At 57.5% G+C, this 27,115-nt stretch overlaps 1 protein-coding gene across 2 annotated transcripts; it reads right to left on the reverse strand.

Moving 5' to 3' along the window:
* Window positions 1–289: 289 nt before the first annotated feature.
* On the reverse strand, window positions 290–24,782 carry DNAAF5 (dynein axonemal assembly factor 5). Of its 2 annotated transcripts, none has more exons than XM_087817050.1 (13): window positions 24,185–24,782; window positions 22,639–22,823; window positions 19,807–19,931; window positions 19,212–19,330; window positions 14,609–14,841; window positions 13,885–14,097; window positions 10,306–10,449; window positions 9,034–9,202; window positions 5,844–5,991; window positions 4,007–4,157; window positions 3,157–3,313; window positions 2,103–2,294; window positions 290–1,278 (listed from the first exon to the last, which is right to left on the reverse strand). In XM_087817050.1, the coding sequence occupies exons 1-13, from the start codon at window positions 24,780–24,782 to the stop codon at window positions 1,142–1,144; spliced, it is 2,571 nt and encodes an 856-aa protein (XP_087673176.1). In that variant the 3' UTR covers window positions 290–1,141. The 2 variants fall into 2 exon arrangements, with proteins under 2 accessions (XP_087673176.1, XP_087673177.1); XM_087817051.1 differs by having other exon boundaries at window positions 1,161–1,297.
* Window positions 24,783–27,115: the final 2,333 nt, after the last annotated feature.

Here is a 27,115-nt window from a genome sequence, read left to right on the forward strand (position 1 = left end):
TGCACCCCTGTCGCCACCAACCGGACAGCGGGCTCAGGAGGGCGGCGCCGGAGGGTCGGGGCTGTGCCCCCCGCACCCGCGCCCTCCGCCCGCACCCCGCCTCCCCGCCCGGCGGCCTCGCCGACTCCCTCAGTCTTCCCGTGGGAGCTCCTGCCACCTGGTGCCCAGAGAGGGCACTGCCCTCAGCGGGGCCCCTCTGCCCAGGCCCAGGGCTCTCCACGAGGTTAAAAGGAATGATCCCTGAAAATGTTAATCAATCACCAAAACACACAAAGACAAGCACGCAAAATAATCACAACAAATACTTTTAGTTAAGTCAACCACCAAAGCGTGAATGTTATTTGCTGGAAAACAGCCCTTTCCACCTGTGTTAACAGACACGGTATTTGGCCTATGGAGTAACCACTTAAAACGAAACCTTTCAGGCACTTGGGCGCACAAAGTGCTAGAGAATCAAATAAAATTATAAGAGCAGCCAGAATCGGATTAAACCTTCCGCTTCAACACTTAGCATCACTGACCTAAGATACTGATAAACTGATCCACAAAACATGTTAAGTTCCAGTATATTTTAAATGAGAAAAAGTTCCCTGTTCTTAAGATTTCAGATTCCTTTTAGATTCTTCACTGGGATATTAAGTGTCAGTAGACAGAATCCAAAGAAAGAATGAAATTTCTTTTTAATCCCTTTGGCTTTTTTTTTTTTAAATGGTCAAGAAGTTCCTTGGTGGCATTTAAGTGAGATGGAGCCAGTAGTCCCTGAGCCCAGCAGCGCATGGAGCCCTAGAAAGCGAGCAAGTGAGAATGGGTCTGGCTGCCAGTGTGCATAGCTGACATTTAGTTTTAATTTCAAATTAGCTATAGGTTTTTGGCAGACCTCTCAGTGAACTATATAAACAGGACATAAAAACATAGAACCACTCCAGGAATGTTATTTCAGAAACTGCTGGGCTTGAAAAATCGTCCCAGGAGAACACTGAGCATTCTTCCTAGGAATACATTCTTGTTGTCAGTCTTCTTGTCCATGTCCCAGGCTGTTGTGGGGTGTAAAGGCCACAAACCCCAGCCCAGGGGAGGTTGAGGGTTGGTGTTTGTGCCCACCTCCCACACTGGCACTGGCAGCCGTGCCCCTGAGCCTGGGTCACAGAGCAGGCGGTCCGGCCTGCATGTGCTGCAGGAGCAGCTCACAATGGGTGGGAGATCGGTGCTTGTGGACGACAGCCTCCATCTCTCTCACCAGGAGGTCAGGGAACAGGACACTGCCAGCTTTGAGGACCTCTGTAAAACAGCAAACACCCTGAGATGCCAGAAGTGAATATTAAACTGATACGAAGCTACAGGAATCAAAACAGCAGGCACGGGCATACGAACAGACACATGGGCCCGTGGAACAGAGCAGAGCCCAGAAATCAACCCATGTCCACAGGATTGATTAATCTGTGACAAAGGAGGTGGGAACATACAACGGGGTAAAGACAGTCTGTTCAGTAAGTGGTGCTGGGAAAACTGGACAGATATACGCAAAAAACCCATGAAATCAGACCACCCTTTTACTTCATACACAAGAACACACTCAACACGGCTTAAAGACTTAAATATAAGACCTGAAACCATAAAACTCCCAGAAGAAAACAGGCAGAAACTCTTGACATAGCTCTGAGCAATATATCTTTGGCTATGTCTCCTCTGGCGCGGGCAACAAGAGAAAAATAAACCAGTGGGGTTACATCAAACCGAAACGTGGTGCCCAGCAAAGGGAACGTGAACAGGGACACCCTTCTTGCCCAGTGTTTTGCTTTGGAAAATACATTTTTGAAAAACATGTTATGTTAACAGAGAATGGGCTTCCTGTAAATTAATGAAAATCCCCCAATTTGCTCAATTTTAATTTCCATTAAGGTAAATATCACTGGCGTCACACAAAGACCAGAATCCTTCAAGGTGTCCAGTGACTGACGGTACCAAGGGGCCCGAGCCTGGCCCGGAGGGACCCCACTGCCTTGCCTACTGCGCCTGTGTGGCCCTCCTGACGCTCGGCCATGAAGAGGGGCCAGTGCACCTAAAACGGCACAGAATCAACTGCGAGTCACCGGGATGCTCACCCAAGACTGCGTCCTGCACAGTGCTGTCGGGATCGTCCAGGTACACGAGCAGCTCCCTGTACAGGTACTGAATGTCACTCTGGTAGTATGACTTCGCATCATCATTTCTGATACACTCGAGCCAGGTGACGAGGGCGGAAGCCGCCGCCAGCCTCACTTCACTGGACACGTCATCCAGGCGTTTTAGGAGTTCTGGAGGGAGGCAGAGCAGGGGTGTGGCCCAAGTACCCGCACAGGTGCCCACCTGGGTCCCAGAGACCACATCCTGCACCTAGACCTCACGTGCAAAGTGCTGGGGGTGGCTCCGGAATCGCTAGGGTCAAAGGATGGGCACAGTGCAGCAGTGACTGGGTCCTGCCTGTGCCCAGTGTGCTGGGCCCGAGCTGCTCTGCACGTGGCTCCATACCTGCCAGGTGGCCCAGGCCCCCTCTGGCTCCTCGATGCTCAGATTCAAAGCCTGTCACCCACAGGCACCATGCCTGGCCGTCCACCCTCCCCTATGAGCAGACAGTGCAGGAGGGACATCTGCTGACCCTGCTCTCCGTGGCTCTGGGGACAGAGCCAAGGGTCACTGCTCTTCATTCCCATTTACTGCTTAGATTCTCAACTTGTTTCTTAGTGGATGCCACCCATTTACCTTTTCGAGGATCACAAACATTTTAAAAAACTCTGAGGAGGTGGATAACCTATGTTTCGCTCTGGGGTGGGATCCTGGCCCCTTCCTCCTGCTAGCTTCTGCTTCTAGGGGCCTGTGTGGCAGCCCCTCCTGCACATGCACCGAGGGCCCGGCCACAGCTCCCGCTCTGAGGGCCCCTGCTGTGCTAGGGCTGCACCCTGGCTGCTGTGGGAACCTGAGCTCCCCCTGCTTCTGCCGGCCCCCTGCCCCCCTCCTGTCTTGTTCCCTGTTTAGTTACTTGGTGAGGTTTATCTGTCACTGCCGTTTTTCACTCTTAGCACCAACTTGACCCGAAGGTAAAGTAGCATTTTCTAACTTTCCTATGAAAGAGACAGCGGTCGAATGTATGCACAGGTTTGGAAAAGGAGGAGTTCCTACCAGGATAAATCTTGGTGGCTTTATCGGGATCCATTGCACCACCAGAAGACTTTAAGAACGTGTTAATGATCCGGCAGGAAATCAGTCGTGTCATCTGAGAGTCGTCCTCCAGGGTGGTCAGAGCCTGGGGAAGCAGCGCCTCCCGCACGTCCTGCACCTGCAGCAGGGCAGACGCCACGTGATGTGTGCGCCGCGCACGGCCCCGTTCACGGGCAACGACGACGAGGCTTTGGCAGGAATGTAATGGAGTCTGGATACTATTTTGAAATTTTCTACATAAGTAGGTTTGAAGCTGGATTTTAAGATCTAAGTGATTTGAGCAGTTTTGTTTAATTTGGTCAGTTGATTTTTAAGTCGCTCTTCACAGTCTTACTGAGACCCCCCCCCCCCGCTACTCACTAGTCCGCACTGTGCCCCAGAAACCTGGGGACATTTCAACTTAAGTCACAGCCGCTCAGGGTGCCAAATGGAGCCCGCACACGAGCGAGTGCCGGGTGCGACATCATCACAGGCACAGTGAAACGACGGTTTAATACCCTTTCTGCTGCTTCCCTAATCCCCATGCTGGCCGGAGAGAGGAACAAACAGGCAGGAAGCCCGCGGCCGGTCGGGCTCAGCTGGCTCCTGCGGTTCAGTCTTTAGTCTCAGTCTTGTGAAGGGTAACATTCAATGTGTAACCCTAAAAAGCCCTCAAGATGACCCAAGGAAGCGAGCGCTGCCCGACTCTGCGTCCCACCCGCCTGTTCCCCGGCCCCTCCCCACTCCCAGGGGACCCTCAGCATGGGGCGGGTGCAGGGCCTTCACACAGCAGCCCAGGAGCCCGGGCACAGCCCCCCCCCATGAGCCTGACCTGGGTGGCCGACAGGACCTCACTGCTGACGAGGGACCAGAGGCAGGACACGGCAGCCGTGCGGATGGCGGCGGCCGTCCTCCCCGCGTGCCACTGCAGGTTGGGGACCAGGATGTCCTTTATCACGGTGTCGAGGTAGGTGTGCAGCTGCCTGGAGAGGAAGCAGGTGGCAGGTGAGGGGGCAGACAGCCTCCTGGGGGGATGCTTCACAGTGGGGAGTGGGCTGAGGGAAAAGGCCAGACAGCAGAAATGAAGCCAGATGCAGACACCCCAGGAGGAGCCCTCCGCTCCCTGGAGGAGGTGGCCCTCCCGGCCGGGCTGCAGCCCCAGGGCTCCTGCTGGCCTCTCTGGGGAGCGGCTGTGGGTCCTGAGCCCAGAGAACCTGGGACCCAAGACCCCATGTTGCTGCCAAGGGGCTGCACCTTCACTCCCCAGGCTTTAAGGAGGAGGCATGAGCTACACTAAGACGCGTCACCAGGAGCATTGACAGGCCAGCAGTCACTCCCACGTGTGACACTCCCACGGAGACAAACCGAGGTCCTGACCACGCTCCCTCCACCTCAGCAAGGACACCGCAGGTCTGACCCAGGGACCCCAGTGCAGACCCTGGGTGGGGATGGGGACTTTCAGGCCAACTCTGCTGGGACTTCCTCTCAGTGGTGGCACAGCAATGTGCCATCAAGACAGAAAACAAAAAGCACCACACCAGAGCCCCAGCCCATCTCCTGGTGGCTCAGTACTGCAGGGCGACAGTCCCCCACTCACACCACCCAGAGACAAGCCTCAGCACTGCTGGGGGGTCCTGCTGCACCCATGGGCCTCTGCTCAGAGATCAAAACCATATTTTGTTGAACACGTAACTCATTAACTTTCTCCCCAGCATTATCACAAAGCACATTTCAAAGGTGGCTCCATTCTGAGCCCAGATGCTGAGGACACCGTGGCACAGACGGGAGGTGCAGGGCCACGGCCTCCAGCAGGGGGCACTGCAGAGCCAAGGACAGAGGTAAGGGAGCAGGTCTGGGAAGTGCCTTTGGTTCAGGATGATTTACGACTGTTCAATTAGGTTTCAACGTGCTTTAATTTTTAAGCAGAGCTGCTTCCTGCAAAGCGATTCACAGGAGATGTTTCCTGGAAAGACTCAGCCCTGTGTCCTGTCCTCCAAGGTGGTCCCCTAACCTGGCTGAAGAACCTGGAGGAGGTGGCCCTCCCGGGAGAGACCAGTGTGACATCAGAGAAGGGAAGTGTGGGCGACCCCATCATCTCTGCAGGAAACGTCACATTACCTCCACACGCAGGGCTCTGCTCTGATTGCTCCCTCGGGGGATGGTCCCCACAGCCCACAGCCCACAGCGCCAACCTGAGCCAGCCGGGCCTGCAGCCCTACTCAACCCAGGTCCATGGATCTAACAAAGGGACCTATGGGCCCTGAAGGGTCCCTGCCCCGCAGCAAGATGGGCGTCTGCAGGCCCAGCCCTTTTGACGTCAGGCCTCTGGCTCCTTCCCTTCACCTCACAGCCACAGAGCCGGCAGCCCGGCTGCTGCCTGAAGCTCTTTCAGAGGCTCCCACCACCAACAAAACTCAACCATCCTTTGTTAGGGTTGAAAGGTACCCAAAGGCTTTTAAACTGAGAACAGCTAATAGATAAACCATTAATAGTTAATGTTCCCTAAAACTTTTTCACTCAATGGAATTTTAATGACCACACTAAAAGGACTGATTTAGTGCCTCACTATGCAGACCTCCCTCCGTGTGCGGGGGGAGGAGGGGGCCCCTCCCCGGGAGAGCCCGGGTGGGGTGGAGCAGGGCAGGGCAGCAGAGGTGGGGCCCGCATACCCTTGGGAGTCCAGGGTCTCCTCTGCTCTCAGCAGCGCCCTGGACAGGACCGAGAAGAGCTTCAGGCGCATCTGTGGGTCTCTGTCCGGCTGGAGGCAGCTCCGGAGGATGGGGACCAGGTGGGGCAGCGCCTCCCCGAGGGCTGGGCCTGGAACACAAGAGCGGCCGTTCCTGCCCTGTCGGAGGCGGGAGCCGGGGCACTACAGGCAGCCAGCACCACAGCTGCAGGGACCACGGACGTGATTATCAAAGAAAAGTAACCGAGACCATTTAACACCCCCCCAAACGTTCAGCTCGTAAACTTTCTATTTTCTTACATATTCCCAGATTAAAAAACTAAAGTCAAACAATGTGTTAAATATCAACCAAAATCAATTACTGAGAATCTGCAAGGTGCTTAATGTTTGCCCCGAGCCTGGCAGCCACCCTCCCTTTTCAGGCTGTTACTCGAAGAAATGATTCGATTCCCTGAGTGCCGCACCAGGATCTCACACACAGGCCACGGACTCACATCTGGGGCCTCAGATACGCACAACTCTAGCCTGCTCTTGCCGCCCCATGACTCCTTTTCCAGATGGGTAGGAAGTTGTAGAGCATGTGTGTGTGTGTGCACGCATGTGCATGGAGGTGTGTGCATGCATGTGCACGGGCGGGAGCCGTGATGGTGCACATGAGCTTCGAGTCACAGGATGCCCCCCACCCTGCGCCAGGCCCTGTGCCAACAGCTGATTTCTTTCTGGATTGAGAAAGGTCATTCTGAACCCCAGCTCAGAGTGCTTGGCTGACAGGTGATGACTCCGAGGGCAGCAGGCAAAGCGACTTAAACCCTGAGGGATGGGCATCTCCAAACCCCCAGGTCCACCAAGGGCAGAACTTTCCTATCCTCCAGGCACCTCAGCAGGGCCCAGCGGGAAGCCTAGCTAGTGGGACTCATGGAGTGGACGGTCGGGTGGGGTCCCCTGGGGACCCCATCCCTGCCCTCCCCCCACCTGGTGCCCTCCCTCCAGGTCGGCTGACCTAGAGGACCGGACCTCCCTGGAGGCCTGATGCCCAGGCAGGGCAGCCAGGTCCCGCCTGGGGGCTCCAGGACACAGGCCCCCAGCTGCAGGGCTGCACTCTCCTGGAGTCACTTCTGCCCTTTTTTTAACCTCTCTCCACATTTTAACCAACCGGAAACAGGCGTTTTCTGGCTCAAACAGAGAAGGGAATGTAACAGTCATGGTCAATGTCGTTGCTGGAGACAGAGGGGACAGGCCACCGGCCACCCGCCCATGGACGCAGGAGGGGTCTGTGGGGTGTTTGAGGTGGGCCCCTGGCATTCAGAATGTTAAAAAAACAAATCCCCCAAACTAGAGACACTTCCGGGACCCTTCCGCGTGCCCCTAGCACGGGCCCGTGGGAGGCGTGTGCCGCCCCCGCAGCCGCTTTCTGCTGCACGTCCAGCGTGTTTCCTCGGGCTGCTCTGAAGGCCGCCAGGGCGCGCACGGAGGCCACCGCAGGTTCCTGGGCCCCTTCCGATTTCTGCTACTCAACGCGCCCCACTGACTATTTCCTAGGACCTGGCTTTCCCTGCAATTAGCGTTGTTTCCTCGGGACGGGTTCTCGTGAGTGTGACACGGTTCCAACCGACAGCCTTTATCACTAAAGGCTGCATCTTTCTGCCTGCTTACCAGCGGCGCTAACTTCACGCAGCCCGGACACGGCGTCCGGCTTGTCCACGCGCTCGGGCCTCACGCCCGATCTGCTGCAAACGCCCCGTCTCCCTCCTGCTCTGCTCTGGTTGCGAACCTGCCTCTCCCCCCATCTTTTCAAAGTTTAAGAAGTTACGTTTCTCTATGTTTAAATGTTTTACAATTAAGTTGAAAGTGTTATCTTCTTACAGAACTTCTGTAAATATGGAATTGAAGGAATTTTCATAGTAAATATTTAATCCTGTTTTCTGTTCATCTCAGTACATGCTTATTACAGAAAACTTGGAAAATACAGAAAAATAAAGAATAAACAGGAAAGCAAACATCACCTACACTCCCAGAGCACGGTGTTAAGTGGTTATACTTCCTCTGAGACTACACTCCCCCCACCCGTGCACACACCTCCACACACCCGCCCACGCACACGCATGCACACACCGGCCCACACACACCTCCTCACACCCGCCTGTGCACACGCGTGTACACACCTCCATGCACACACATGCACGCACCCGCCCATGCACATGCATGTACACACCTCCACACACCTGCCCATGCACACACATGCACACACCCGCCCGTGCACATGCATGCACACACCTCCACACACCCGCCCATGCACACACCTCCATGCACACGCATGCACACACCCGCCCGTGCACATGCATGCACACACCTCCACACACCCGCCCATGCACACACATGCACACACCTCCATGCACATGCATGCACACACCCGCCCATGCACATGCATGCACACACCTCCACACACCCGCCCATGCACACATGCACACACCTCCATGCACACGCATGCACACACCCGCCCGTGCACATGCATGCACACACCTCCACACACCCGCCCATGCATACACCTCCAGCACACACATGCACACACCTGCCCATGCACACGCATGCACACACCCGCCCGTGCACATGCATGCACTCACACACACATGCTCTACAACTTCCTACCCATCTGGAAGAGGAGTCATGGGGGGGCAAGAGCAGGCTATGGCCGTGCGTATGGAAATAACACAATAACCAATAACAACAACAGGAGGGAACTGCTTCACGACTAAATCTACTTTGTGCCCACACGTGTGCATTAAGTCATCAGAACTTCTCACTGAAAACCTCTGGGTTCTGAGGTGTGCGCCCCACCTGTGACAGAGAATCAGAGCCGGCTCTGCCCATCCAGGAAAGGCCTGACTGGGAGGCCAGGGAGAACCTGCCCGAAAGGCAGGTCCCAGGCTCCTGCAGCCACTCACCTCTGACTGCTTGTGCCCAGCTCTGCAGAGCAAGAGCCATGAAAACTGCTGGGTGACTCAGCTATACTCCCACCTCCGGCCCAATGTTCTCAGTGTTTCAAAAGTTAAGGTTTTGTTCCTAAGGCAGTCCTTCCCCGAAGATGACAGTGACTGTGAGTGACGTTTAAACAGTAACCTCAGCTCAGCACAGCTCACCTGGGGCACTCTGGTTCACAGGGGAAGGGGGCTCACCTGCGTGGGTGACCAGTACGCTGAACTGCAAGAGCTCTGGGGAGTGCACGGTCCAGTCCCGCTGGGACCCGGCCAGCCACTCCAGGAGGGGGCCCACGTGCTCACGGTAGAGGTCCTGGCTGTCACCTCCACTCTCCATTGTGGCCAGCGTGTCCATGGTCTCCTGAACCTGGAAGATGCAAGTCACAGGCTGGGACCATCTCCTCCTCATGGCTCAGAGCCCCTCTCGGGCCATGTCCTGCTGGGACGACCAGCTGAACCATGGCCACGTCCTGTGAGGAGGACCAGTGTAAATTCCTGGAAGCATGTCCCAGGAACCTAGAACTGCAGGTGCCGGCTGCACCCCCGGTAATGACACAGACCAGCGTCACTCACTGCGACGCTCAGCCGGGGCCCCCTCTGTGAGAGCAGCAGGTGTCCTCCGAAGCTGTCCTCATGCTTCTGCAGGGCGGAGCTGGGGGGCACCAGGGGCTCCAGGAAACTAAACTGAACAGACTTAAACTATGTTCATGGAGCCTACCCCCTGGCATCCTCTCTGCTCAGCTGTCACCCCGACAGACCCTTGGGTGACAGTAATTGATGCCCTGGACAGGGTGAAGGAAGATGGGCGACACCACACTGCCCCTCCCGGCTCCTCCTCAGGGGGTGAGCAATCAGGATGGTCCTGGGCTCCGTGTGGCTGCTGCCAGGACTATCTGCAGACCCGTAGCTGATGGCTGTTACTAGTACTCACGGCCCCGCAGTGACAAGCTGACTGCTAACACTCGGCCTCTGAAAAGGTGGATTTTAAAAATAGAAATAAAATAGGTTTAAAGAGGCCCTGAGAAAGGAGGGGGATGGAGATGTGCCTCCTGGACATGGCATCGTGGCCTCGGCTCTTGGAGAAGCAGCACCCAGGCCTGTGGGCAACAGACGTCAGCGTTTTAAGCCTAAATGCAGGGCCAACGGGACAGCGCAGATGGCCTGCAATTGCATAGGAAAATCACGCCAGTATCTCTCTCCAGAGCTTCCGCATGTGTTTTAGCACGTTCAACCTCAGGGCTGGGTGGGACGCCTCCTTCCCACCTCTCTGCAGCTGACGCCCAGACTGTCTTCACTCTGAGATACAGAGGTAAACTGGCAGTTGCAGGGCACCTAAGGCCCTGTGTATCCAAGGCCAGCTCGGGAGGGACTCGTCTCCCGTCTTTCCGAGATTTACAGACATGGTTCCGTTCTGCTCAGGGATGGTGCCATCGCCACGTGGCCAAGCAGGAGAGTCTCCAGCAGGCTCACCTTGTCCCCAAGGCCTGCGGCACCTGTGAAGGCCATCACGGTCACCAGAACCTCCATGAGCTGCAGGCCGCAGCCTCGGCAGTCCTCGCGGCACACGGACAGCAGGGCCTGCACGCACAGCAGCAGGTTCTCCCCGTAACGGTGCTGTGAACAGAGTGAGGAGCACGTCAGCCACGGTCCTGGGCCGCTGCCCACCTCCCACACCCGGCCCCAGGCCTACATGAGGCCATGGCCACACCACCACGAGCCACAGGAACAACTCCACGGTGCCAGGCCACGGAGTCCAGCCTGTCAACCATAAGAGCCATTTTTTAGACAACTGGCAACTGCATACAGACTGAGAATAACAAGTTCAAGTTAATTTAGTTAATTGCTTAATGGCACTTTAGCTACGTTTTTAAAAGTTCTTACTGTTAGTGACACTGACTAGTGATGAAGCATTGACTAGTGAAACGACTGGGCATCTTGGATTTGCTTCAAAACACCCCAGCTTCCCCCGAACCAAGGAAAAGGCGGAAGGCAGACAGGACTGCAGGAGCGTGGGCGGCGGTCCCACAGGCCCCCTCTACTCGACTTACGTGCATTTTAGAGTAATTCTGTAATACTAGGTCTTAACAAAAATAAACAAAATTGTATGGTACAAAAACCGCTTCCTGATCAATGCGGGACACGGTGACGCGGTGCTGGGCCGATCCCGTCGTCACTGCCTGCAGGTCCTGGACGCCCCACTCCCGCGAGGAGCCACAGAGGGGTGCTGACGTTCGAATCCTGACTTTCCCTACAGCCTAATTTCTTTTAAGCCTGGACTGGTTGGTTGATTTTTTGAGGATATGATTTCTGTCTAATTTTTAAAATGACCTATAATATATATTTAAGGAGCAGCCACTGAAATAAAGAGGAATTCACTTTGTGAGAGCTGTGTGGACGCTGGCCCTCGGGAAGAGCCTCCCATGCCCATAAGCGCCACCTGCCGCGACCATGGCAGCCGCTCGGAGGGAAGGGTACAGAGTTCTCTGTGTTTAACTAGAGAACTTCCACCATCTGCCTACAGAGGCACAGAGTGAAAAAGAAAGACTCCCGGTGAGGCTGCTCCTGAAACAATGTCACCTGAGCCCCGAGGCCCGGGAAAGTGCGGGAAGTTCTCCAGTGACGCAGCTCGGAGCCTGCACGCCTGTGCCCTTTGGCTAAACAGGACGAGTGAATTACCCCGATGTTATCACAGTTTCCTCACGTCAGGTACCTGTCACTAAACAAACATTTCAAAGAGGAGGATGCTCCCTGCCTGAGCCCCAGGCGAACGCTGGCCGGGACACCTGGGGCTGCCAGTGCCAAGCCCAGACCTGCGGCTCCAGCTCCCTAGGACCCTTTGGTTCACACGGGAGCTTTCAAATTTCAGGTTGTTCTAGAAAGACATTTGTGGCCTGTTCTTACAGCTACTGAAGGTAACTGTAGAAACCATAAGCTACTTCCTAAGGACACATGCACACACGCACGCTCACACGCTCGCGTACACTCATACACACGTGCTCACACAGGTACACATGCACCCACGGCGGCACACACGCGTGTCCGGGTCAGGGCAGGGTGCCTCTGCCCACGACTGAGGTGCCGGACGTTTCAGTCTGTCCAGAGGAGTCGAATGCACGTCTCAGTTTTTTCACGCTGGCTCCCTGGCCCGCGCAGGGCTGGGCGCATCTCGAGACACTCGTGCGATGGGACTTTGTTAGAGAGGCGTCTTTCCTTCTTTTTTCTGTTAATCCTCCCCCAAGGATATTTTTCCCGTTGATTTTTCTAGGGAGAGTGGAACGGGGGGTGGGGTGGGGGCAGAGAAACATCGATGTGAGGGAGACACATCGATCGGCTGCCTCCCACGTGAGCCCTGACCAGGGCCGGGGATAGAGCCTGCGACCCAGGTACGTGCCCCAGACCAGAAACGGAACCCGTGACCCTTCAGTGCGCAGGCCGATGCTCTAACCACTGAACCACACCGGCCAGGGTGCATTTCTCTGTCTTTAAAAAGTCATGAGAACTTTCCCGGAAAACACTGACACCCGAGGGACCTATCACCCAATCTGCACTCCGGGTTAAGGGGTTAAACTCTCCTGTAACAACACTGAGACGCGAAGTTACATTTTCTTGGCTAGAGCCCGTGAGACAGTATCTAAGCAGCAACACACAGTCTCAGTTATGCCCTTCCAGGAAAAACGCTCCTGGCTTGCACATCAGCACCCAGAGGCCAGAATCATTCTCAGAACCACTTGTGAGCACAAATGCTGAACGTACGCAGGTCGGACGATTATGTCAGAAATGGGTTTGCGACAAATGGAAACGTGGTTAAAGCCCCCAGAGCAGACACGACAGCCCACCCCACCCCTTCCAAGGTGTCACCTCTACTCTGGGCTCTGGAAACTTTTACTAAAACGTTCGTCATCGACTGACCTGTGTCCTCACTCTGATGCCAGAGAAAGGGCAGCGACAGAGGACCTGATGGGCATGGACGCTGAGCGCACAGGCGCCGGCCAGAGCCTGGAGCCGCTGGTCCCCCTCCCCAGGCCCAGTTCTGTGGCCACAGCAGCCACGGTCACGTATGGAGCTGGCGCTGTCTGGACAGACCACGTGAGGCAGCTCTGCTCTCCCTACAGAAGGACCCGGAGGGCCACGCCCAGCATAGCCCAACAAAAACATCATTTTTTCTTCAATAGCAAACAATTATAAATTATTCCACACGATGAAGCCTAACTACCCAGACTGTTTCAGCTTCAGACATTACGGATTTACCGCTCAGTTGAAAGGGAAACAGATCTGTGACAGCCACACCATCAGGCCCTTGTTTCAGCGCATGAACGAAAGCCCGGGTGCTATGACGACGCCACCTGCAGGAAGCACAGTGTGGGCCGGCAGAGGGGGGCTTGCAGCTTCCCCTCAGGGCGTGGGAAGGGGCTCCGCCAAAGCTGCCCGCTGGGCGGCCCTCTCTGGGCTCGAGCACAACCATGGCAGCACTGGCCACGCGGGGCTCTTGGGCACTTAAAACGTGGCGGGTGTGACCGAGGAACTGCATTTTTAATTGATTTAAATTTAAATGGCCACCATGCTGAATGGAGCGTAATGAGACAGGAGGCACATGGGTCCCAAACAGGCCAGGATCAGGGCAGCACCCTGGCCAGCACTGCTGGTCAGATGGTCCCGGTTGGACGTGCTATAGTGACCAGTAGTTATGTTCAGACAGTAACTGGCAGTGACACGTCCATCTGATAACACAGTGATTTTCAGCTGGTGTGACGCAGGAATTTTAACACACGCAGCACCTGACTATCTAGTAAAGGGCACTGACCTCTTTCCCTTAGATTGCCAAATAAAAAAATGACAACAGCCAACATAATAGCTGTCCGGTGCAAATGAATCAAAATTATACCTTTTTTTTTTTTTTGGTCAGAGACACAACAATGGTGTTTTTCGGTGTGCCGCAGGATTTTAGTGACCCGTTCGTGTGCCGTGAGATGAACAAGGTTGGAAACTGCCAGGATAACATGACGCACTCCCCACTCGTCCCCACTTGCTCACACTTGTTCCCATGCTTACGTTCTCGGAGCCTTGACGGATGTGAGCGCTGGCCAGCTCTGTGGTGATGGCCTTCAGGTGCGGCCGGAGCGCTTCCCTCGGGCAGCCCCGGATGACCGCAGCGAGGACCAGGAGGCCAGAGGCAGAGGGTGACTTCCTCAGCATCGGCCAGATCAGCGTCAGAAAGACGTCTGGGCTGACAAAGGTCCCGATCAGCTCTGCGGACCTTGTGCACTGTGGAGAAAGTGCAGGGCTGAGGGGCTGCAGGACTCCTCCCCCCACCCGGCACCTCTGCTTCCCACCCGGAAAAGTCTCGAGAGTGTCTCTTCTGGTACATGCTCAAACCCTAGTAAATCAAAGGCTCTGGTTTCCCTCTGACCCTCCCTGAGAGAGCTGACACTATCGACTTGTAAGGCAGAGGGCCTGGCTGGTGGGAGGGCTCCGTTCTGGTGGGTCCCCGACTCAGGTGAATTGCACGCTGGGTGGCTGGTGCACAGCTGGGCGACTCCAGGCATCAGGATGTGAGAATAGCAACCCCAAAGGCCAAGATGTGGGACTCCACCTGCCTACCACTCTCAGATGGTGGCAAAGGGCGAGAGTAGATCAGGGTGGGGCTGGGGTGGGGCCGTTGGGGGACAGGAGTACCCTGGTCTCAGCTGTGGGGCAGTTCACAGACCTGCTGACCTAGAGGGTGAAATGCACGCTCTGGGCCAGAGCTCCCCGAGCATGAGGGGAAGGTACTCACACTTCTAACCACCGCCTGCTCCTCGTCTGTGCAGGCCAGGAGCAGGGTCCGGAGCAGGACCTCCAGGTGCTGCGTGATGTGGTCCTCAGCATGGAGCAGCAGCACTGCTAGTAGCTGCGCAGACTTCACCCTGGTCCCCGCCACCCAGTCGGTGATGTCGTGACAGATGGCGGGAAGGATCTTGAAGAGGTTTCTAAAGACAAGCTCCCGACAGCCCAACCCTGGGCGGTTCTCTAGATTAAAAAGATAAAAATAACCTTGAAATTCACAGGGTCAATCTGTGCCAACAGCTGTCTTTTCTAGAGATTTCACATAAATGAGCTCCTTTCACTAAGCGTGTCTTTGAGACCCATCCATGCTGTGGCGTGTATCATAACTTCATTCCTGCTATGGCCAGATAACACCTGTGCACAGAGCGACCAGCCCTCAGTGGAGGGACCCCGGGTCACTTCGGTTGGGGCTGCTGTGGACGGGCACACACATCCAGGGAGGACAGGCCTCACTCTGCCGCGTGCTGGAGGCAGTGGCTGGAGCCCACGCTAAGAGCACAGGAATGTTCTGGGAAGTTGCCGAGCTGCCTCCCGCAGCAGCTGCCCACGGAGCCTTGGTGCCGTAGGCAAGGGGGTCCTGAGTCTGCGCCTCCAGGCTCCTCTGCAGAGCTGGTCATTTTAATTTAAAAAAATATATATATATCTTTATTGATTTCAGAGAGAGAATGGGAGAGAGAGAGAGAGAAACATCAATGATGAGAGTCATTGATCAGCTGCCTCCTGCTCGCCCCCGACTGGGGATCGAGCCCGCGACCCGGGCATGTGCCCTGACTGGGAATTGAACCACAATCTCCTGGATCCTAGGTCGATGCTTAACCGCTGAGCCATGCGGGCCGGGCGAGAGCTGGTCACTTCTGATGCAGACATAAGGTGAGCTCTTTACCCGGCAGCAGATGGAGCCCTGAGAAGGTCTGAGGAGGTGCCCTGCGGTCCGAGGATGAGGACCTGCCTGTCCAGACTATAGACGGCCCTCAGGAGCCCAGGAAGCTCAGCATTACTCACAAATCTTCTCTTTGAAAACACAATGGCAGCACTTTCACAAACAAAAGCTCAAGGAGACAATTTAAGCACGTCTCCCAGCCTCTCAGATCAGGGAAAGATCAGCAGAAAATAGACAAGAGGGCCAGAAGCATTCGGAAAGCATGCAGAACACTAACTCAGCATCTTGTCTGCACGATTGGACTAAGCGTAGTTTAACCGCAAACAGAAAAACAGACCATCAATTTTTTTTTTTAACCCTCACCTGAGGATATTTTTTCCATTGCTTTTCAGAGAGAGTGAAAGGGAGGGAGGGAGGAAGGGAGGGAGAGAAACATGACTGGCTGCCTCCCACATGCACCAACTGGGGATCATCCCGCAACTGAGGTACCTGCCCTTGGCCAGAATCAAACCCGAGACTCTTAAGTCCGCCGGCCAAAGCTCTAATCACTGAGCCAAACTGGCGAGGGCAGACCATCGATTTTTTAATCTGTTTCCCCAAGTCCGCTGGCGGGTCTGCTGGGACTGGATTCGGAAGCCCTCACAGCAGGCAGGCTGGCGCTGTGCTCAGCAGGAGCTTCTGCATGTACAGAAGCAGAGCCCAGGGAGCACTTAGGGGTCGACCTACCCTCTGTGTGGGGTCGAGGGGTTGAGAGGGGGGATCACATGCTTGGACCTGAGACCTGGCCTGACTCTCTGCCAGGGACCAGCCCCTTTCCCATCTGGGCCTAGCGCTCCTGGTCAGAGACAGAGTTTGGGGCCTGTGTACATGAACCAGGCACTACGGCGGCTGCTGGATGGCAGGGGCCCTGTCCCTTTCCTGCCCGACAGTGGGCAATTACCCGTCTTCCTCACATTCGGAGCTCATACCTGCCGGGCTCCCCGCGGGGCACACCTGCCCCCCCAGCCACCTCTCCTCGGGCGCTCCCTCCTTTTCTCTGCATAGCGTAACATTTCTGACAGCTATTCAGGCCCCTTTCCTGATACCTTCCAAACACCTGGATGAAACATACAGCAAAGTGGAGCCCGTGAGCATGCGGGCAGAACCTGGGAACACAGAGGCATTATGTAGGACGCAGTCCTCTCACAATGGTACTATTCACTGGAACTCGGCTTACTTTGAAAACGGGTTAGAAAGCCAGCTCTATTCTCCTGTTAAAGGCCTGCGGCCAGTGCCCGCTGTGAGGACGGGCTTCCTTCCACTCAAGCATTTCCAAGGAAAACAGTTTTGCAGAGGACGACCTCGAGGCAGAAGAGCCCCCAGAACCTGTCACCCTCGCTCTGCTGCAGATGAGAGTGCAGACACTTGCCAAGGGTGCCCAGCATCTCCTCACAGGAGGAGCACCTGGTCAGGTGAACACCCGACTGGAAGACAGACGAGGCCCTGCCAATAGTCTCGCCTGCGGCTTCGCTTCAAAGGTGGGGGTTTATTTCAGTGTTGTAACAGGAAATTCATACCTATTTTCTTAGGAGGAGAGATCCGGCTTGGATCAGATCTGACCCAGGCATACCTGTTTGACAGGTGTGATGCTGGAGTGCAGTCTCTCAGCAGCGAGTTGTTCCCTTGTCAAAGCTCATCTGTGCTTCAGCCACACAACCAGACCATCTGTCTCACAGGTGAGAGAGGACACAGCACCCACTCGGCCGATACCTGCCGAGCTGACTCTGCACCTGGCGCACCTGTCCCAGGTGCTGAGACACAGGCACAGACTAGCCTGCCTCTTGGAGAGCAGAGGTTTTTACTCGGAAGCAGCAGGATGTCAGTGAGAGGGGAGTGAGGCAGGCGAGAGGGAGGAGAAGACACTGAGGAGGGCACAGTGCCCACCACGCCGCAAGGTGGGGACCAGCTGGGGACTAGCAGAGAAGAGCCACACGACATAGGTCTGACAAGGGACCGTGTCCAGGACGTACACAGAGTCTCGAAACTCCTTAACAGGAGAGCAAAGGACCCGACTCAAAACCCCTACGGGATCCTGCTGCACATCAAAGAAGAGGTGACACACTCACCACCCCACGAGCCATGGGAGCCGGAGGAGGCAAACGACAGTGCCTGGGACAGCTGCAGGCCCTGTAGTCACACACGGTGCAGCCAGCACCCAGCCCACCATGCCCCACCCCACCGCTCAGCACCTGCCCTGAGGACAGTCGCACAGGACCGGTGTGCAAGTGCGGACATCGGCCTCGTGGGAAATCACCAACACTGGAAACGACCAAAATGTCCTTCAAGTGGAGAGAGAGACACAGACTCGCGACGCCCACAGATGGAACACAACCACCAGCAGTGAGGAACCACACCTCACACACCGAGACCCAGACAGGAGGGCGTCTGAGAAAAGGCAGAACCACGGGGAGAAAGTGCGAGGCAGCTAGAGGGGCGCAGGGGGTGCCACAGGGCCACCTGGGGCTGCAGCAGGCGCCAGGTCACAGGGCTGTGTTTGTCAACTCTAAGAGCCCTACCAGGAAAGGGGGAATTTACTCATGTGGATACGTCATGATTTAAAAAGTCGGCCTGTTCGGAGGAATGGAGTGTAGTCTGGGGAGAAGCACGTCCCAGGGCCCAAGGGGAGAAGCTGGTGGGGTCCATGGCGAGGTTTTGAGAACGAGGCTAATATGAGCTGACATGTAAAATAGTGTTTAAAAAAAAAATCTGAAACCAGATTTAAAATTCAAATTTTAGGGAAGAAAAAATAACTTTAGGAGAAAATTTCAAAAATCTAACAAAACCTCGTGCTTCTGCACAACTGTGACTGTGACCCAGGTAAGTTTATTCTGCTCCAACTGAAACCATTTCTGAGCATCACTGTCCTCTGGGCCTCAGGGTGCACAGCCGGCCCCATGCGCACTGGCCCACCCTCTCTGTCCTTGCTGAGCTCCCTCCGAGGTCCACGTCGTCCCAGCCTGTGTCGCATGCCTGCCTCTCTGCAGCGGGACTGTTAAGGACGCTGCAGCTCCAGCGTCAGCACTGGTGAGGACACTTCATGTGGCCAAGGACACTGGACGGCCGTCTGGGACCATGTGTAGTCGGAGGGGCGACAGAGATGGGAGGATTGGACAGGAACCTCAGGCTTGTACAGACCAGCGAGGCCGCGTGGGTCTCATGTCTGAATAGCACTGTGTCCTACTCGACAGTCAGAGCCTTTGTTCTGGATGCGGAAATCACCCCAAAAAGAGGCTCTCACCTTCCCTGTGGCTTGTTTGCTCTACCTGAAGCTTACAGAAGCAGCTGTTTTGGTAAATGACAAAGTACCGCCTGTTTCCAAAATTTCTCCAGCAGCAGCAGCGGCTACTGCTGACCTTGCATTTGCACCTGGGGCCTCACCCGGGTGAGGTTCCCATGGGAGCCAGGGAGCGCCTGCCGTGGGCACCCAGACACCTGAGGGAGCCTCTTCACAACAGCGCTAGCCCTGGGGGCGGGGAGGACCCCACAGCCTTTCCTGAGGCCGAGGACATGAGTCCCCCACAGCACCTCCCGGCTCTCAGCCGCTGCAGCCTGGGCTCCACACCCATCTGCTGGAGAGACTCTCCCAGGCTGTCCACCCACGTCGCTGTCACTGTCCTGGGGAGGGTGCACCTACCTGGCGAGGGGTGATGGGCGGGAGGGGGAGAGGCGAAGTCAAGCTTGTCCTTGAGGTCTTCCCTGTTCTCCTCCTGCCACTGTAGGCCGACCTCCTCCCAGAGGCTGGCAGCCTCGTGCCTGCAGGACAGACACAGGAACATGGTCAGGGGGGCTTGCAGAGGCTGGCGGCCTCGTGCCTGCAGGACAGACAGACACAGGGAGGGCCTGGGAGGGATCTGGTGCCGAGTGTCTCCTGAGAACTGACCAATTCTGTTGGGCATCTGATCCCTTTACCAACAGGACTAGGAGCTGAATCCTATGCATGTACCCAAAGTATTAAAAAGGCAAAATTATATTTTAAAAATCACAGAGCCCTTTTATGCCAGGTGACCTCACACAGACTAAGGGCAGGGGGTGGGCTCTGTCAGGGACCCCGAGCCAAGGACAGGACTCCCGTTGTCAGTGGACTCCCATTGTCAGTGACGATTCAGGACAGGCGGGTCCCTGACCACCAGCAGCGAGGGAGCTGCACTTGCAGCAGCAGAGGGGGGCAAGGTGGGCAGCACCCGCCTCCCAGCACCGGGACAGAGGCTGGCAGCTGCTATGTCACTCACGCGATGTGCGGCATCTCGTCGTCGAAGCTGCTGAGCAGCAGTGGGATGAGCTTGTGGAAGAAGGAATAGCGGTCCCGCAGCTTCAGCAGCCAGCCCCCCACCACACGGGTCACTGCCTGTCGGACCTGCATGTGACAGAGGGCAAGGGTCACACAGGCAGGCAACACTGAGGCAAGCGTGGGGCACGGTCATGGAGCACAGCCCACCAGGTGAGCTGCCAAGCCCGGGCCCCAGAGCAGCTCCTGGGGCTCGCTTGGCTCGCAGTCCACCTCTCAGGCCTGGAGAGGAAGTGTTGGGGCCACGGTTGATGGTCCAGCCCAAGTTCTCTGGGCTCCGGCCTGATCCTCCACTGGTAAGACCAAAATCTCACGCTGCTGAGCAAAATGGGGTTTGCAAAGTCTTGTGTGGGCACCTGCTGGGATTCTTGGGGAAGCCAGCGGGGCACCTTCAGTTCTGCTGCTGGCCATCTGAAAAGGTGACGTGGGCACCTCTACCTACTTTACCTGCCACAGGGAAGAAATGAGCTTAAAAAGCACCAGGTGCCCTAGGTCTAGCTCCCTGAGGGCAGAGCCTGAGAGGGGATGTGGGTGCCCTACATTATCAGTGAAGGGAAGCAGGAGGGACAGAGATGTCGCCCGGGTGAAGCCTAGCCTGCACCTGGTCTGGGGAGCGCAGGAATGGGAGACAGCACAGCACTGTCCCACCCGAGGATGGGGCCAGTTGCTGCCCAGGGCTGTTGACGGGAGGCGATGAATATGCGGGCGTTTCCGCAAAGGGGGTCGAGCTGGCTGTGGGCCTGGGCCCCAGCAGCACCCGCTTGAATTTGGGGTGGGCTGCTCAGGGTGGCTCCAGCAGAGCCTGCTTGTTCTGGCCCCTGCAGCTCTGGGACCTGGGGGCAGAGGCCGGGGCTCTCCCTTTCAGTCTGTCTGTCCACACGTGCTAACAGAGCTGTGCAAGTTGAATGCCATGACATGTAACATACACAATGTGGCAACAAGCACATGAAAAGATGCTCAACGTCACTACTGTTACAGAAACACAAATCAAAACCATGAGACACCACCACACCAACGTGGATGACCCCAAACAAACCAACAAAACCCGGGAAACCACAGTGTGCGAGACCGTAGAGACATGAAGGGGTGCAGGGTGGTGCAGCGCTGTGGAAACCAGCCTGGCAGTTCTTCAGCGTGCTCAACAGTTACCACGGGCCAGGGCGAGACCCAAAGCACAGCAGGGATGAGAGCTGGCAGCTCCACACCCATGTCCACAGCAGGAGCATCCACAACAGCCAAAGGTGGAAACACCTGCGTCCCAGATGCCCGAGGAGACAGGCAAAGCCGTATCTGTGCCGTAGACACTCCTCAGCCTCACAGGGAAGGAAGCACTGCATGGGCCACAACACCGCTGAACCCTGAACACACGGTGCTCGTGAGAAACAGCACCCGCAGAGCACAGTGATTCCACTGCAGGGAACGTCTTCAACAGACGACTCAGAGACACCAAGACTAGTTATCAGAGGCTGGGGGCGAGGAGAGGGAGCTACTGCGTGATGGTCATAGTTTCTGTTTGGACAGTGGGGATGAACACACAACGCTGTGAATGTACTTAATGCCACTGACCTGTATGCTTAAAAGTGGTTAAAACGGCAAATTTTATGTTCCATGTATTCTACCCAAAATTTTAAAAATAATGTACTACATCAAAAACATTGAACACTTTAAATGAATTGTATGGTATGTGAGTTATAGCTTAATAAAGCTGTTTTAAAAAATAAAGCAAAGTACCCTGGCCGGTGTGGCTCAATGGCTGAGCACCAACCTATGATCCAGGAGATCGTGGTTTGATTCCTGGTCAGGGCACATGCCCAGGTCATGGGCTCGATCCCCAGTAAAGGGAGTGCAGGAGGCAGCCAATCAATGACTCTCATCATTGATGTTTCTCTCTCTTCCTCTCCTTTCCTCTCCAATTTAAAAAAAACATGCAAAGTAACTGGGAAGAACAGGCAGTGTGCCTGTGGCTGGGAGGCAGGGCAGTCCCAGAGAGTAGCCTGGTGTCACCAGGCCTGGGCCTGGAGGCTCGCTCCAGCTGGGTGACCCTGAGCGCGTCACACAAGCTCCAGACCTCAGGGCAGGGAAAGCAGCAGATGTGACAAACTTCTGTGAGTTACACGACATGGGAGCGGCCGGACGCAGTGCTCTGTGCACGTGGCTAACACTCCCACCGCCCGGGGCAGGGGCCAGGCCGCCACTCAGTGGGCATTACAGCCAATGGCAGGGGCACTTTCTCCCCACTGAGCACTCCTTCCCTTCATGTCTCCTCCCTTGGGGACACAGCCTGCCTGCTGCAGCCTTCCCTCTGCCTCTGTGACGTTTTATAAGCTAACATGCCCCGAGCTGGCTTCTGCTAACAAAAAGGCCAGTATTCCTAGCTCCACCTGCCTGTCTTTTGCTCAACCTAAAGCCCCATGTAACAAGTTACCCCGTCTCTCCGCCTCCTCCCAGGCCTGGTGCCAACCACTGTGGCTTTTCCACCAGGCCCGCCTTGGGGGGGGGCACATTAAAGATACAACTGTAAACTACGAAGACACAGCGAGATTTTTCTCCTAAAAGGTAACAGTCCTCTGGGGTTAAGAATAACAAATGTATCAATTTGGGATTAAGAATAATAAATGTATCGAGAGGACTCAGCTCTCCCCAGTTTTTCTAAGAAGTGGGAACCTGGGGCTGATGTGGGACGTTAGTTGTAACATCTTAAGAAACAGTGAGTGACACCAGCCCGCAGCACTGCTCCCTTCCTGCGGAGGAGAGGGACCCCGGGACCTCCTGTTACCTGGGGGACGTCGTCGAACAGCCGCTGGGAGAAGTGAGGAAGCACGTCGTCCACCGACTTCCCGTTGCCGAACTGGATCACCGTGCCCGTGGCCTCAATGACGGCCACCCGGACCTTCCAGTGCTGGTGGGAGATGCTCTGCATCAGGGGGCCGATCAGAGACTCAGACTGCATGTGGAAGTGGTCTGGGGGGGGGGGGGAGGCTGCCAGTTAGCAGGGCTGCTCCGTGTGCCTCAGGCCCAGCCCAGCTCATAAGTGCCCAGGATGAACCCCTGCCCCCTGGGCCTTCCTCCCTCTCCCACCAAGGTCCCGGCTGCAGGCCCAGCACTGGGAGGGGCACAGACCAGGAGCAAGGTGGGAGCCGGTCGATGGGAAAAGCATTAACAGCTGTAATTCCCAGTGGCCACCTCCAGCCCAGCCTCCTCCCCGGCTCCACTAGGACCTGCACTATTGAATCTAAACTCGACATGACGTCGCCATAAGCCCGTTCTTCCTCTGTCTCCTGTCCCCCCAAACCTCCTCTCCCTCACCCCTCACCGAATTCAACAGGAAATCCTGCCAGCTCTGCCTTCACAGCCTCCCTTCCACTCCCTCCATCCCTGATGGCGGCTGCTCCGCCCAGTCCAAGCCAGGGGCATCTAAGTCTGGACTAGCGATGGCCCCAGCTGGCTCCCGAGGCCTCTCTGTTGCCATCTCTGTGATCTGTTCTCCACCAGCACCAGACAGATCTTTTTTTGGTTAATCCTCAATCGAGGATGTTTTTTCCATTGATTTTTTTTGGGGGGGGGGGAGCAATGCGAGAGAAACACACTGATGGGTTGCCTCCTACATGGGGATCAAACCTGCAACCCAGGTACCTGCCTTCGGGAATCAAACCCCTGACCCTTCCGTCTACCAGAACCTGAGCCTGTCAGGCCCCTTCTCTGCGCCCTCCAGGCTCCCCACTGCACTTCACACTACATCCAACCCCCCTGCTTCCCTTCAGCCACCTCGGCCTCCCCTTTGCTTCTACCTGCCACGCTTATCCCTGCAGACCACCCAGCACCCACTTCCCCTTCAATGCTCCCTCCTCCAGGAAGCCTTCCCCGCAGGACTAAGCGCTTCCCCTACCACTTGGCACCCAGGCCTGGTAGGGCGAGGGGCGCCGATGGCTGCTTGGAGGAAAGGGGCCCTCGGGAGAGACTCGCGTTTCCAAAATAACGGAAAGCGGACTGGCGGGGAGCAGGAGGGACGCTCCTCCCGCCACGTGGGACAGCGGTGCCGGCGGAGGGGAAGGCGGGTGAGAACTGAGGGCGGGAGGGAGTCCAAGGCTGGAGCGGTGTTTCTCAAAGTGGGTTCCCTTAACCCCCCCACCCGAGTCACAGCCTCCCCGGTGGGCGGCAGGCCCACCCCAGGCCGGTTCTGCATTTTGAGAAACACGGGATGGGAAAGCGCCCGGGAGGAAAGGAGCGCCGGGAGGGGCCGCGCGGGGCAGGCGGGGGAGGGGCGTGGTGGGGGTCGCGCCCCCGGCCCCGCCCCCGAGCCCCCGCCCCCGGCCCCCCCGCACCTGGCGTGGCGCGCGCCAGGCGGGCGGCGCACTCGCAGCTCTCGCGGCGCACGGCGGCGAAGGGGTCGAGCAGCGCGGCCCGCAGCGCGCGCACCGCGTCGTCCAGGTGGGGCGCGAGCGCGCCGCCGCCCAGGTCCACGGCCAGGCGCAGCAGCTGCGCGAGCGCCAGGCGCAGCTCCTCGCAGGCCTCGGGCGGCGGGCGGCGCGCGGGCTCGGGGCCGGCCAGGCGCGCGGCGAGCGCGGGCAGCAGGCGCGGGAGGGCGTCGCGGGGCCGCGCGGCGCGGCGCAGGCCCAGGCCCAGCAGGTGCGCGGCCAGCGCGCGGCAGCCCTCGGCCGGGTCGCCCAGGCAGCGCAGCAGGCGCGGCAGCAGCAGGCGCGCCCAGGGGCCCTGGAAGGCGGCGGGGCGGGCGGCGGCCCCGGGCCCGGCCTCCAGGGCGCGCTGCAGCGCCTCGAGCGCGCGCCGCCGGCCCAGCTTGCTGTCGGCGTCCAGCCCGGGCAGCAGGCGGCCCAGCGCGCGGCTCAGCTCGGCCGCCTCGGCCGCCTCGGCCGCCTCGGCCGGGCCCGGAGCCGCCGCGGCCTCCGCCGCCAGCGCCGCCATCGTCCGCGTCACCGTCGCCGGGGAGACGGCGCTTTCACGACGGCGCGGCGCGGATTACGGCGCGTCTTCCGGCGCGTTTTCCGGCGCGTCCCGAGCGCGGCGCCCGCGGGGCGCACGTGGCGCTGCGGCCGGAGGAGGGGCCCCGGCGCGCGGGCTTCGGGGGAGCGGCCGTGCGTCCGCGTGGGGGCCAGGCTTGCTCTGACCTTGACCCCTGCGTGGGCGCGCTCGGCGAGGGGTGGAGCCAACGGCCACCAGTGTCTTTGAGCGCTCGTGACCCGCCCGCGCCCTCGCGGGGCCGCAGGGCCGGCAGGAGTCGCCCGGGCGCAGAGGACGCCCCTGCGGGGGAGGCTGCGGCCTGAACCGAGCCCCCGAGCCCCATCTGGAGCCCTGACCCCGGGACCTCCAAGGGGACCCCACTCCGAGCTGGGGCCTTTACAGATGACGGGGCTCAAGCTGGGTCCCGGGGGTGGGCACCGGTGTCCTTATCAAGAGGGGACACGGGTGGACCCGGAGGATACCCGTGCCCGTGGGGACGGCCGCCTGTCTGCAAACCGAGGACAGAGGCCTGGGACGGACGCCTCGCGCCCCGGGAGGCACCGCCGGGCGACCTGAGGCCTCCTGCTGGACAGGAGAGAAGTTCCCGAGTCCTCGCAGCCGGCGCTGTGCTGACCGGGGGAGGTCAGGGCCTGACCAGCAGGTTTGGGGGCGCGGGGGGGGGGGAGCCGACGGGCCTCCCCGGTCCCGGCTGCCCCCGCCTCGCCCCCCGAACCAGGTTCGCGGTTGTCATCATTTCACAGGGCTGGGCACTGTAATGACCCAGATGACGCTGGTTCACTTCTCTGGTTTTGGTTTGTTAATCCCCACGGGGGGGGGGGCATCGCTGTGAGGGAGACGTCGCTGGTCGCCTCCCGCACGCGCCCTGACGGGCTGGGCTCTAAGGCGCCGCCCAGGTGCGTGCCCTCGACGGGGAATCGAACCCGCGACCCTTCGGTGCAGGGCCGACGCTCCGACCTGGCCGCGGCTGGGTTTACAGCTTTACATTGACCCCAGAACTGGGAAATCTTTGGGTTTGATCAGAAGGTGGTGGGTCTGTCCGAGCGAGCGAGCGTCGGGCAGAGGAAGAGCCCCTTTCTCCGCGTGTTTGAACAGCAGTGAGTGCTGAGTAAGAAAAGGTGACTTCATTCTACTCCAGGTTCATCGAGCAGTGTTCGGGTTACGTGTCCTATAAAGCGTGTCATTTAAACAAGTGCAATAAACTGATTTTTAGCAAACAGCACCAGCTTGACTCATTTCACGCAACAAGTGTTTGGGTGAGGTGTGGCTTTTCGGGACATTCTGCACAGCGCTGGGGCAGATCAGTGAGTGAAAGCAGATTCCGTCCCTTCTGGAGCTGGTGCCGGGTGGGGACATAGCTAATCGAGTAACTGCAAGTAGATGCGGCTGTGACGTGAGTGACCGGGTCCGGGCAGCTTCTCAGGGAGACACCTGGGTGGGATCTGAGGTATGAGGTTCTGGGGAGCGGGGTCATCGCCCTGTGATGGGGAGGCAGCGAGGGGGATGTGGGCCGTCGCCAGGCCCTTGGCCGGCCTGAGAGTGTCCCTGGACTTGCCTTTTGAGAAGGTTGTGTGTCAGAGGGATGGTGAGGTCTGAGCGGAAGGAGGGAGGCAAGTCAGGAGGCCGCCGTGTCTGCGCTGGTTTGGCCTGAAGGATGGGGGTGATGTCTGGCACCACAGGCCCTTTCCTGGTTCCTTGATGGAGCCTCCTCGCTGTGTCCTCAGGTAGTGGAAGGGACAGGGAGCTTCCTGGGGTTTCTTATAAGGACACTAATCCCATTCATGAGGGCCCCACCCAATGAGCCCCACCTCCCAACACCATCACATTGGGGCTCAGGACTTCAAATGGGAACTTGGGGAACCTGAACCAGCCTATAGGACTCCTGGAGCTGTCTGCTTGTCTTGCACCAACCCCGACATAAGCTGGGCCTCTCCCTTGACTCCCCGTGAATTACCGGTTGCTGCCTAACAAGGAGCCGCACACACTGGTCCTCTCCCTGTGTCTGGGTCAGGGATCCAGGTGTGGCTCACCTGGGTCCTCTGAAGGCTACAGTTGGGGCCAGGCTACTCTCTCCCATGGCTGGACTGGGAGCACCTGCTTCTGAGCACACGTGAGTGCCTTGTGGCCGCCGTGGGGTGGAGGGCACATCCCCCAAACCCTTGCTAGGGTAATGCTTAAATCAGACTGACTTTTTTGTGGCAGAACTTGAAATTTCGCATCCCAGACCTGCAGTGAATAATTCCAAAGTTGAATTGTATAGAACTCTGTTCTTAAAAAGT

The sequence above is a fragment of the Miniopterus natalensis genome, chromosome 4 (genome assembly GCF_054644295.1).
Source record: "Miniopterus natalensis isolate mMinNat1 chromosome 4, mMinNat1.hap1, whole genome shotgun sequence".
Lineage (NCBI taxonomy): Eukaryota > Metazoa > Chordata > Mammalia > Chiroptera > Miniopteridae > Miniopterus > Miniopterus natalensis.